At 37.8% G+C, this 12480-nt stretch overlaps 1 protein-coding gene and 1 pseudogene across 2 annotated transcripts; one reads left to right on the top strand and one right to left on the bottom strand.

Annotated features, from left to right (window-relative positions):
* Positions 1 to 641: 641 nt before the first annotated feature.
* On the top strand, positions 642 to 4248 carry LOC107705056 (potassium voltage-gated channel subfamily V member 2-like; annotated as a pseudogene).
* A 28-nt stretch (positions 4249 to 4276) lies between these two features.
* LOC107705054 (pumilio homolog 3) lies at positions 4277 to 12105 on the bottom strand. 2 transcript variants are annotated; one of them, XM_016508180.1, is made up of 18 exons: positions 11996 to 12105; positions 11633 to 11706; positions 11273 to 11448; positions 11016 to 11154; positions 10024 to 10099; positions 9833 to 9926; positions 9677 to 9743; positions 9350 to 9524; positions 9135 to 9238; positions 8193 to 8271; positions 8015 to 8113; positions 7860 to 7913; positions 7541 to 7621; positions 6516 to 6658; positions 6169 to 6391; positions 5473 to 5560; positions 5214 to 5304; positions 4277 to 4474 (listed from the first exon to the last, which is right to left on the bottom strand). In XM_016508180.1, the coding sequence occupies exons 2-18, from the start codon at positions 11698 to 11700 to the stop codon at positions 4348 to 4350; spliced, it is 1884 nt and encodes a 627-aa protein (XP_016363666.1). In that variant the 5' UTR covers positions 11701 to 11706; positions 11996 to 12105; the 3' UTR covers positions 4277 to 4347. The 2 variants fall into 2 exon arrangements, with proteins under 2 accessions (XP_016363666.1, XP_016363665.1); XM_016508179.1 differs by having other exon boundaries at positions 11273 to 11446; positions 11625 to 11706; positions 11996 to 12096.
* Positions 12106 to 12480: the final 375 nt, after the last annotated feature.

Genomic DNA, 12480 nt, shown 5'->3' with positions numbered 1-12480 from the left:
TGAAGGGGAGGTTTTAATGCCAGTACACATCAGAGAAAAAATGTCGTTGCAAGGGGGAGGGGAAGTTATTTTGATAATAAAAAGTGGTGGTTCAAATAACAAATACTTAGAATGTGGTCTGATGTCCCATCCCTTTGCAAAATGGCTCTCATGCATATTCCACATTATTTGGTGCAGGGTATGTCAAAAGACTTGTAGATCAGTGGTTCTCATCTCCAGTCCTCGGGACCCACCACACATTTTGTATGTCTTCCTTATTCAACACACTTGATTCAGATCATCAGCTCATTAGGAGAAAGATCCATTTACTGAACCAAGTGTGTCAGATAAGACAGACATTCAAAATTTGCAGCGCAGTGGGTCCTCTGGACCAGAGTTGAGAAGCACTGTTGCTGTGGTTTACAAGCCAGATGGTGTAATATCCTCGTATTCTGTTGGAGGTTGGTGAATGTACGGCAATGAAAGACATCAGGGTTGGTAGAGAGAGAGTCTGGGAGAGGATCATAGTATTTAAACCTTTAAGCACTCAGATCCTCTCTTGTCAGCAACATTAGTCGGTGCTGCTTCCTGCAGTTGCTCAGGGGTCTGACTCAGAGGTATTAGAGGCATCTACACCCCCAGTAACCTGTGCATCTGCCAGGCTGAGAGCACGCTGGCACCATGATCAAGCTTAAAGGCAGGAGGCAAAGCCTTTTCCCCAACTATAAACTTGGGGTCACAGTCCCTGCTCCCAAGGATCCAGAGGACTCTGAGCTTCCTTTCAGTCAACACAACTGGGTAAAACCATGGAATTCAATGCAGGAATTAAGAAAGGATATATATGACATCTATGCAGAGTATGATGATGAAGAAGAGGATGTCGACTCCTAGTAAACTGTCCTCTCTGACTACAAACTACATGCTGAACATCAATGTTGGAGGCAAGGTCTACCAGATCTCTTACAGGGTAGCAGCAAAATATCCCAAGACAAGAATTGGACGACTAGCAACGTATACTGACCACAACAGGAAACTTAACCTCTGTGATGATTACACTGTCCAGAACAATGAGTTTTTCTTTGACAGGGATCCAGACATCTTCCACAACTTCTTCAACTTCTATAGGACTGGAGTTCTCTGGATCAAAGATGAATTGTGCCCACGCAATTTTTTGGAGGAGATCAACTTCTGGGGTGTTCGTATCAAGAACACCCATCGCTGCTGCCGCATTTCATTCGAGGAACAGCAAGATGAACTCAATGAACAGCTGAAGGTACAACGGGAACTCGAGGCAGAGGTGGAAACGGAGGAGCACGAGGACTTATTTCAGGATATGGCTTTCGGTCATACACGTTTCCTCATTTGGAACATGATGGAGAAGCCATTCTCTTCAGTCACAGCCAAGCTCATGGCAGTAGCATCCAGTTTCTTCGTGCTGGTATCACTCGTGGCTATGACTCTCAATACGGTAGAGGGAATGCAGTATACAACGACCACCGGTCAGCTGAGTGGGAAGACCTACTGCGAGCATGTTGAGACTTTCTGCATTGCGTTTTTTACCATGGAATATCTGCTCCGGCTTGTGTCCACACCTGATCTCAAACACTTTGGAAGGAGCATGCTGAATGCTGTTGGCCTGATTGCAATCCTTCCATTATAGCTTCAGATTGCCCTAGAGTGTTTCGAGAATGAAGACTATGGGAAACATGGTAGCGATATCGAGACTGTAGGACGGGTGGGTAAATTGGAGCAAGTTCTCCGCATCATGCGTCTCATGAGGATATTTCGTATCCTAAAACTAGCACGTCACTCGACTGGACTTCGAGCCTTCGGCTTCACGCTCCGGCAATGTTACCAACAAGTGGGCTGTCCCACTTCTTTTCCTCTTCATCGCGATGGGAATTTTCACCTTCTCTGCCATGGTGTTTACCGTAGAGCATGATGTGCATCAAACAAACTTCACCAGTATTCCACATGCATGGTGGTGGGCAGCTGTAAGTACATGTTTTTTCAAGTTTATTCCTGGTATAAGTAGTACTGTGGTACTATGGTAAAGCGATTGTATCAGGTGATAATGCAGTGATGCTTTAGTACATACACCATGGTACTGGATGATTACCTTTATACTGTGGGATGTGCATGGCGCTCCATGAACTTCTAATTATTATGATTATGCTTGTATATACATGGTACATGTCCAAAAAAATTGTAATATGATACTTTTCTCTTTCTGTAAAGTACTGACAGAGCCACACTACCTGGTGTCTTTCTGCTATAATGCTATCAAATGCTTCCTCACATCTGTGATAAGTCCAAGTGGAGTACTGCATCTATCGTCAATGTGTCGCTTGCCAACTGTGTAATCCCATAATGCTCTTCTTAACTATTTATCTGTAGAGGGACCTTTTTTGGTATTTTCAGAATCTGTGACTTATTTTTTTTTAAGTCTCAGAAGATTGTGGGTCATTAGTCATTTTACTGGCACACTCAAGTATTCCTCATGCATTTCTTCCACAGGTGAGCATCTCCACTGTGGGCTATGGCGACATGTTTCCAGAGACTCCTCTGGGCAGGATTTTTGCATTTGCGTGCATCTCATTTGGAATCATTCTCAACGGCATGCCAATCTCCATCCTGTTCAATAAATTCTCAGACTACTATTCAAAGCTGAAAGCCTATGAATACACCTCCTCTTTGAAGAATTGCGGGAAAGTGAGGTTTGTGAAAAGGGCTGCAAAGAAGTTTTCAGAATGTTTTTAGGTTGCCATGTGATGACCTACTCTTTCCACCAACGGACTGATTTTTTAATTATGGACTTGGTCTTCTTTTCAAAAAATTCAAACCAACCAGACCAATTAAGTAACTGTCTTCTAACAAATTAGCCACTGCTTGCTTTTGTGCTGCTGGATACATGCATATTGAGGAACTTTTGTACTATAAACAAAAGGAATTTTTTTTTTTTAACGAATCAACGCATTTAGGCTGCTCTAACAAGGATGCCATTAATAAATACTTGCCTTGGCACAACAATTTAATTGTACGAGATCATTTGTTTATTGCTATTATGTTATGGAACAGTAAAAAAAAATTTTTAATTTTTGTTTACAATGTCATTAAAAATAACCATTGCTAATACTATGGGCAATGTTAAAACAAAAGGAAGTAATCCAGGGTAGACAAACACTGCTTCAAATAATCAGTTGAAGGTTTTAACATCTGGCTGAGCACAAGCTCGGCTTCAATACTTTTTTTTTTTATATCTATATATAATTTTATATAGACATTTGTGTACATTTTAATCAAGAAAAGCCAATTTATGATTTACATCAACTGGTTTCCAGTGGAAGCACTCTGAGCAGGACAGATTGCAAAGAGATTTCCTATAAGATTAACTTCTGTATTGGCAGGGTTATTTGGCAAAATCTTACAGTGCTTTAAAAGAAATTCAGAACTGACATCCTCACTACAATAGCTTGGTGTTATGTGACAATTACACACCCTGCCCAAACTTGACTTAATAAAAGGTGGCCATTGTGACATCCTTAAGAACGTAGACAACTACAGTGTAATTTACTCTGAAAAGCAAGTTCATGCAGGCATTGATAATTCTTGAAAGATTAATCCTTGGGGATCATTGAAGTCCCAAGGACAGATGGGAGTAGGGCAACAAAATTCATTTTCAAGCATGCATACATGCCTCCATTTTCAAAGCTACCTTTTTATATTTTGTGTCTATAATTCTTACTTTTAGTTGAAACTACCCTTTTAACATCTTTATTTTTAAAAAAAGAAAGATTTTATTATTTCTATTATTATTTAAATATAAGCTGACCTAAAATATACTTCACAAGTAATTCAGAATCTGCATGAAATTTGCTGCAACACTTTATGAACAAATCTCACATAGAAATCTCTGGATTGTATTTCACCCCAAAAATCTAAAGAAAACAAATTGATAAAAAAATAAACATATGTCTGTTATGATTTTATTGCATGTTGGCAATTTAATAAAAATTAAGCACATTTTCTGCTAAATCACCTTGTCTTTGACAGTTTTTTAAATCAGCATATATTAATTGTACAAAAAAAATACATAATGCATTAATAGCATTTCTGTCCACATTACTGCATCATTTGCTTAATTTTCATGAAAATGTCTTCAATGAATTTCGAGGTGAAATACAACCTGGACATCTTCTTGATTGGTTTCATGAGATTAAAAAGAAAAATAATAAAAAATAAATAAAAACTCAGGTTCAGGTATTTTTGTGAGTGTGTGTTCTGTATTCACATACATCAGCATATAAATTCACAATTAAAAATCCAAAGGAAAGAAAAAAACTAACAAAACAAAACTGATTTGGCAGATCAGGCCAGTTTTTCAAGCAGAACCTCAACTCCTTTCGAGTTCTGGACCTTCTGTAGTTCAGGAAGGATGGATTTCAGCATAACTTTCACTTCTTCAGCAACACGTTCATCTGCACTTTGGAGAAGGCTGTGGAAACACAATGAAAACCAAGCAGCTGAAACTTCAATCAAATACAATCAGCCAATGCACAGATCCACTCAAACGTTAAACATGTCTCTGCATACAGCAGGGGGTTCAATTCTTAATATATTTGGTGGGAAAAATTACATCAGAATAAACAAACAGTCCAGGCTAAAAATATAAAGAAACAAATCTCTCACTGCTTAAAGTCTTAGGGAGATTATAAGAGGTCATGCACAAAGACTGAGGCTGAGACGGGGAGTGGAAAGAACCCATAATCCTTTGCGGCATGTAACTCAAGAGCTTGTCTGCTTCAATGGCAGCTGGGAGCCAGAGTTTAGTCCTTTATTAGCATACAGACAACAGCAGAGAATAATGAAGCAGGACTGTGGAAGATGTGCTTAACCTAAAGCTCACTGTAGGGAATTCCTCCAGCTAATAATCGTGCTTTAAAAGACAGCATGATGGAAAAGCAGCGAATTTGCTGCGATAGAGAGCTTGGGATGTCACAGGATAAGCGCTTTTGGAGGCTTTGTAAAGTAGGGGCTTTAAACATGAACGACTGCACAGAGATGTTCTTCTGTGTGTGTTCAGTGTATTTAACCAGCGCTCACAGAACAATGGCTGCTGTGGTATGTTTACACCCACCAATTCAAAAGCAAGTTTTCTATCTTACTAGCGTGCATAAAAGGGAGTGTATTTTGTTATTTTTAGATCCATTCATTTGTGAAGGTCATAAACTTACCAACAAAGAACAATGGCACCACGGTTGACTGAAGCCCACGTCTTGAGGTTCTCCAACCCCACCTTCTCCAGAAGAATCCTGGAGAAATGCTCTGGGGAATAAAATAAGGCAGGACAGGCCAGTAAAACATTTGTTCGCACTGGAAAACTACTCAATTTGTTTTTATTAGTTTACATAAAGAAAATGACTTCTATGAATAGAAAAGGAAATTCAAAAGTATCCTCAAAAATCCCATCAAGCTTTGACATTTTGTACTTGCCTTCTCTCTCTGCCTCCTTCATCTTAGCATCCTGCTCGATCAACCATTTCAACACCAGATGACCAGCGGGGTGCTCTGCCATATGAAGCTACAGGAAACACAATTATTAATCCATTATCTTAAAAAAAAAATTTAAACCCTGTAATTTTTTTTATATTTCTACAAAAAAAATAAAATAGCAAGACTTTCGAATAAAGTCCCATTAGTTAATGCATCAACTAACATTACCTAACAATGGGCAATACATTTGCTTCAGTATTCATTCATCTTTGTTATTGCTAGATAATAAAAATACAACCGTTTATTGTTAGTTTAACTCTGGACCATTAAATATCAAAAATATGGTCATGCAGAATAATGCATTAATATGTTCTTTATAAGTACTAATAATGCATGCTAATAAGCAAGTAGTTAATAGTGAGAACTGGCCCCTAAAGTCTTATAAAAATACATTTTGAAATTAAGATGAACAAATGCTTTAAAAGTATTTTTCATTGTTAGTTTATAACACAACTCATTTTGTGCCATGAATGCAGCATTTTTTAAATGAAGATAATCTTATTTAAAAATAAACTTGACTGAATTAATTAATGAATGAATGAATGGTGGATCCAAAGTAACCCATTAACACTGCTATTACTGACAGTACTGCCGATATCTTCAGCCTTAGGTGTGAGACACCTGTAGATGAGTTACCTGGCCATCTTCTCCTCCCGGTATGAGGGGTTCGGCTGCCAGAGCCGCCACAGCCTCCATGGCAGGTCTGAGATCTCCGATGGCGGCGCCCAGGATGTCACTCACAGCCACGCTACAGGCTTTATCCATGACCATAGACTGAGCGTTCTCACACAGGTACTTCAGCAGAGGAGGAGACACGGCCTCCAGCAGCTCCGTCCTCCTGATCGCGACATCCTTCTTACTGTAGGAGAAAATACTTAATAGTGCACTTCTTCATCCTTTATTTTCCATCTGACACCATGGTAGGGCTGCGGTTGGCACTTATGACCCAAATGAAGTACATGTCAATAGAAAAGAGGACATACCTGTGTGCATTGCCGTCACCTTTCTTAAGCACCTGAATGATCTCAGGTAAGAAATGGGCAGGGTCTCTTGGGCTCAGCATGTAAAGCAGCACCTTTTTACCATATTTATTGCCGATTACTTCAGATAAGGAACTAACCATTTCCTGAGAGCAAAATAAGACAAAAAAATGTCTTAAATCATCCAAATATTAGAAATAATAATAATAACTAGATAAAAAAAGTTTGTCAAGACAAACTTTAGGTTGGCTTGAGAAAGCCTAGCCTGAAAGTTTAAAGGTGCAGTGTGTAAATCTTAGCGGCATCTAGCGGTGAGCTTGCGAATTGCAACCAACGGCTCAGTCCCCCGCTCACCCCTCCCTTTAGAGAAGCTACGGTGGCCGAAACAAGACTAAAATGTCGTCGGTAAAGACAGCAGAGAGCAATGAGATTTCTTAACAAAGGTAAATGAAGGAATTGTATTTACTTAATTATTTAATAAATCGATGTTATTGCGAATATTAATGTACTTGTTCATCATTGTGTCAGTGTTTTATTCGCAAGAACAACAAAGTGACGAAACGCGCTGTGTAGAGCAGTTTGTCCGTTCAGGGCTACTGTAGAAACATGGCGGCGGTGTAAGGGGACCCGCGGTGTATGTAGATATAAACTGCTCAATCTAAGGTAATAAAAACATAACGGTTCATTAAGTAAGGTCTTTATACACCTCTGAAAACATAGTTATGTACATTATATTGCATTTCTGTCAATAGATCGATGTAAATATTACACATTGCACCTTTAAAGCAGTTGTAAATTTGGAAAATTTAGATAGATTAGATGTTGATAACATGTTTCTAGCATGATTAGCCTGTTAACATATTACTGGCATTAGCAAGTTACTAGCATGTCGCTAGCATGTTTGTAACATGACTACCATGTCGCTAGCATGTTTCTAGCATGATTCTAACCCTTTTTCAAGCCAACCTAATAATACTAAATAACATATAAACCACCAACCAATAAAGAAAAAAGTAAAGAGCACTTACTGAGATGATAATTTGTTTAACCAACTTCGTGTCATCAATGCAATCGAATGCAGCCAATAGTACAAGATGAGCATATTCACCCTGAAAATACATAAATATATCTTATTTTTACTGCCTTAAAACATTTGATGGACTGAAAAATTACAGCGCATTATTTAGGTGAATCTCACGAAATCTGTCATTTATATGTCTAGGTCATATTTCCCCCTGAAAATCTAATGAAAGCAGTAATGATAATTTGCTTAAAGAAAACAAAGCCACTTTTTGTAATATTAAGACCACTTTGCTTTGTGCTGTACAGATAAGAAAGGTAGCTTACCATTGCAAACTTTGCAATGTATGATTTCAACGTTTTTACTATAACTTTTCGGTCCTGAAAAAAAGACAAACAGAGAAGACAAAAACACGTCACACTAACAGCAAACGCTAACGATCATGAATGGTCTAAAATAACGTGTCTAAAGGAGTGCTAACCTTGGGTGTGCCGTGCCATAAGCAGTGCATGGTGACTCTGGCTCCGTCATGTGTGTGAGCCATGTACACGACCGCCTCTCTGATGGACTCGATCATCTCCTGAAGGACACACCGCTACAGACATTAGACAGCAAGCAGCAGTAATCAGAGCGGTGTCGTCGCTGGTCACAGCACTCACCGTTCTCTGTTTGGCTGGAGCGTGCTCAAAGAAGTCCAGAAAAACTTTGTGGACCAACGAATGTTTGATGACGGCCTCCCTGTAGAGGGAGCGTAACGCATTAATACACTCAGAAATTAAGTACTAAGAGACTGTATCATCACATACAGGTACAGATGGGCGGCAGGATGGTATATACTGTTAAAAAAAAAAAAACTGTTAGCTGGTAGAGTTGAGCGACCAGAGTTATTTTATTAGTGTTATTAATTATATAGTTTCAGAGTGTTTATTATTATTGTAAATTTGATCTTATTGCTTTTTTTTACTTTAGCTTTTCTTTTTAATTTTAGTAATGTGCTTGTCATTTAAGTTTTTTTTCTTTTTTTAATATTTCTATTCAACTTTACATTTATTTTTTTTCAGTTTTAGTCATTTTAGTACTTTATTTCAGTTGGCTTCCAAAGAAACATATTTGTTATTCATAATTTGTATTTATGTTATACTTTATTTTATTTCAGCTTTATTTCAGTTAATGAAAATTTTTGTTTTTTATTCAGGTGTTACATAACGTGAAGCTGTTTTTCGAGTGATGCAAAAATCATTGTTCATTTTAAATTCATCAAGTCATATAAAAAGATAAAAATACATTTTGTTAATTTGTAATTAATTCATTACATTAACCAGTGGATTAACAGATCCGTAACATTTCCATTTTTAATACATAAACCACTTTTCAGCAGGATTTCCTACAAAAATAACTATTGTTGTGATGTTTACAACTGAAGTGATCTAAAATTGCTAGGGCTTTCACACCCCCCGATGAAAAATCCTCTAAATAAATTCTCCAGTAAACTGAGGACAATTATGAAAAGAAATTGAAAGATGAATTACTGTAGACAGCCCTAAAAATTCCTCATATTGTGGTATAAGATTTCAGTCATACCGGCTTTAAAAGTTACTCACTTCTGAGCCATTGGTGTGAGGATCTGCTTCATTTCATCTATGATGCCCTCTAATTTCTCTGGATTTGCTTCCAAAACCTTCTCTAGCGTTGGACAAACTGAGGACTGAAAAACAGAAAATGCTCTCACCATCACGGCGGACACCAAACACACTGATCTTTCCATGTACTTCAGAAATAGAGTTTCCAAGAGTCCAGCAGCTCAGAGCTCGAGTACCTTGCAGACTTGGAATGCGTTTCCGTAGAGCTCCTCGGTGAGCACGAGTCTCTGGGACAGGACGGCCTTGTCGTTGTAAGCGTACTCGACTACTGAAGACGCCTCGGAGTGCCTGAGCATCTGCCTGACGTTCCCCTTAAAAGCCGACATCACTGCCCCCACCTGCTCTTTACTCCTACAGGACAAATCAGTGTTTTTGGATCATAAAAACATGTTCATCATTCTGAATCAAGCCTGAAGTCAAACACTTTTAGAGAAGAACGTGATTCAATCCATGTTTTTCAGAATAACTGCATTATAATTAGCTGAAATATGGAAGTGACTTACCCATACATTAGAAACTTTTTCACAATGTTTCTAGCATATTTCGATTTGCTCAACTCCACTATGTGCTCTAGAAAGACAAACATCCAGGTGAGAAGGATGATGAGAGACAACCACTTCACATAACTTCAGTTTCATTGCACTGATGAGATGACCAACCTTTGAGCTCATCGAAGACCTCCCGTCTCTGCTGATCATTGCCAAACTGAATAAAACACTGCAGCACTCGTGTGGAATCATGAGCAAATGCAATCTAGCGAAAGACGAGCACAACAGTGTTTTACAGTAAAATACTGTAAGATCATTTCAAACAGTGAATACTCAGAGCATAATAAAGAATCTTCACTTACTGTTTTAATTTTGCCCTTCACAAGATTCTGTAGCTCTTTCATCAGTTTGGCCCTTTTTTGCTTGTCACAGTCTTTCCTGTATTTCCACAAAACACACTGTGTGAGTGTTTCTGCAAACTTTGCACTTTTTTTTGTCCTACACTAAAAAATGCTGGGTTAAATATAACCCCGGCGTTTGGGGTGTTTTGACCCAGCGGTTGGGGTGTTTTGACCCAGCGGTGGGGTTGTTTTGAACCAGCGGTTGGGGTGTTTTGACCCAGCGGTGGGGGTTGACCCAGCTGTTGGGTTGTTTTGACACCCAAACCGCTGGGTCAAAACAACCCAATAGCTGGGTTTGTCCCATTTTACATTTAACCCAGCATTTTTTAGAGTGTATGATATTTGTTTTAGAATTATTTTTGTTTTTGTTAGAAGCGATGGCATCTTTTGCTTTGATATTTATTCAAACTAAATTATTGTAACTTCTTTTTGTCATTAAGTGTCTTGTTTTATGCATTTGTTTATTAACACTTTTGAAAAATAAAAAAACCATATATTTTACACAAAGTGCCATATACATAAACCATTTCAATATTTACTGTAAAAACTTGGCTACCAAAAAGACTGTATTAATGGACAGTGTCAGTGGAAAAGCTTCAGATGAAATTAGTCATGTGATGTGTTAAGAAAACAAACATTTCTAACTTTGTTACTTATGAACAATATTTCTATTCTGCATCATTTCCTATCAAGCTGTAATTCTTTATCAAATGATGCTAAATGTGTATAACTATTATTTATTGAACGCATTTAGTCTTATTAATTCCCACCACAGAATGAACTGTAATTTGAAATGTGATGGAAATGACATTTGTTTATGTTTAACCGCTGAGTGTTTAGTATTTTATCAGCTTATTCTTATTTATTTTTCTACAGGGTCAAAGGCGCTTAAAATGCTCAAAACTGAAGAAACACATATACAAAATTCTCACATGCAATAAACAAACACTTACCGTCTTACAATTTCCCACACTTGCTTTGCTCTGCTGACAATCTGGTAACTCTCTTTTTTCTCATTCTGCTGGCGATTCTGCTTCAACTCTTTCTTTTTTTGTTTGAATTCACCCCATTTAGGTTTCTTCCCTTCAGAGCCTGTCAAAGAAAATGCTATTGATTAATCAATACCTGAAAAACCACAAAACTGCACAATCCACTATTAAAACTACGGCCAAATGAGGCAATTCAGGAGACATTATTGTGATATTTGTACCTCCGTCCTCTTTGCTTCCTGGGTGTTTTCTCTTCTTTGCGAACTTTCCATCTGCTGGTTTTCTGTTGAATTTCCGTGGTCCTCCATCTCCACCTGATTTTTTAAAAGTCTTTCCTTTGTCTGTGCTGTGAGGTTTGAATGGCCGTTTGCCCTGAGGTTTTCCTCCTGGTTTACCTAATAAAGGCAAACAGATATTATTAATGCATTGTAGGCATATATCAATGGACAGATTTTGTCAATACAGCCCTGCTGGAAAGTGGATCCTTTACCATCACAAATACAAACCTGAAAATGAGGTCAAGTTAGAGATCTTGCTGCTAAATATTAAAAACAAGAATGAAAAAGAAGTTACCTTTTGGCTTGAATGATGGTTTCTTCCCGTCTCTAACGTTAGGCGTAAACGACTTCTTTCTTGGTTTGGCCTCCATACTGGACTGCAAATGGTTAATTAGCTTTGTTAGATTACCGATTTAACAAACGTATACTGTATCTCTAAAAGCTGAAAAGTTAAACATGTGCTTTTATCGGAGAACCGTGGCGAGCAGATCTTGTGTCCGAATAACACCTCGCGAAGAACCAAGTAATGGCAATTTACGCGTCTGTAGTGGCTTATAGAGTAGCTTTAAATTACTGACAGGCATGTAGTCTAATAAATGTTACACATATACAATATTGGAGCATTTCGTTGTTCAACAAAGCGATGAAACACGCTTCCACACTTACCCATGTGGCGTAGAGACAAATCACTTTACGGCATCTGAAGTCCACACATGTGTCGTAAGGAACTCTGAGAGCCCGTTTGCGACAGTCTGTCGTAGCTGAACGCAAGTGACTTGAAGTATGTTTTCTGTAAAGAGGAAAATGAGAGTATTGTCCATTTATTTTATGATTGTGTTCATACAAAACTATTTTGTTGTGATTTGGATTTTTTGTTTTAAAAAAAGTACTAAGATGGAATTGCAACTCAAAGAAAAGGATGTTGACTTCAAGTGAAAAAAATAATAATTTTATTCATTTTAAAATAGAATCTATTTATCTAGATCTTTACATTTTATTAGATCAGGGCTTCCCAAACTTTTTTTTTTTTTGTTAGCCAAATCCCTTTGATGTTAAATATTTACTTGAAGTACATTTTAAATTAAATAATTTCAATAAATTAACTCATTCACATGTTTCTCTGATGTTGTTTAATGGTCACATGACATGCA

Source organism: Sinocyclocheilus anshuiensis, unplaced genomic scaffold, assembly GCF_001515605.1.
Source record: "Sinocyclocheilus anshuiensis isolate Anshui unplaced genomic scaffold, SAMN03320099.WGS_v1.1 scaffold95, whole genome shotgun sequence".
Classification (NCBI taxonomy): domain Eukaryota; kingdom Metazoa; phylum Chordata; class Actinopteri; order Cypriniformes; family Cyprinidae; genus Sinocyclocheilus; species Sinocyclocheilus anshuiensis.
Note: the sequence above shows the minus strand (reverse complement) of the source record. Positions and strands in the feature narration are given on the sequence as shown.

Excerpts from the sequence above, each read along its gene's own strand:
- LOC107705054 (XM_016508179.1), bottom strand. The coding sequence starts at position 11,700 with ATGGAGGCCAAACCAAGAAAGAAGTCGTTTACGCCTAACGTTAGAGAC. Across the intron at positions 5,561-6,168 it reads CGGGAGGAGAAGATGGCCAG|CTTCATATGGCAGAGCACCC; the intron begins GTAACTCATCTA and ends TGTTTCCTGTAG. Across the intron at positions 4,475-5,213 it reads GGTGCCATTGTTCTTTGTTG|CCTTCTCCAAAGTGCAGATG; the intron begins GTAAGTTTATGA and ends GTGTTTCCACAG.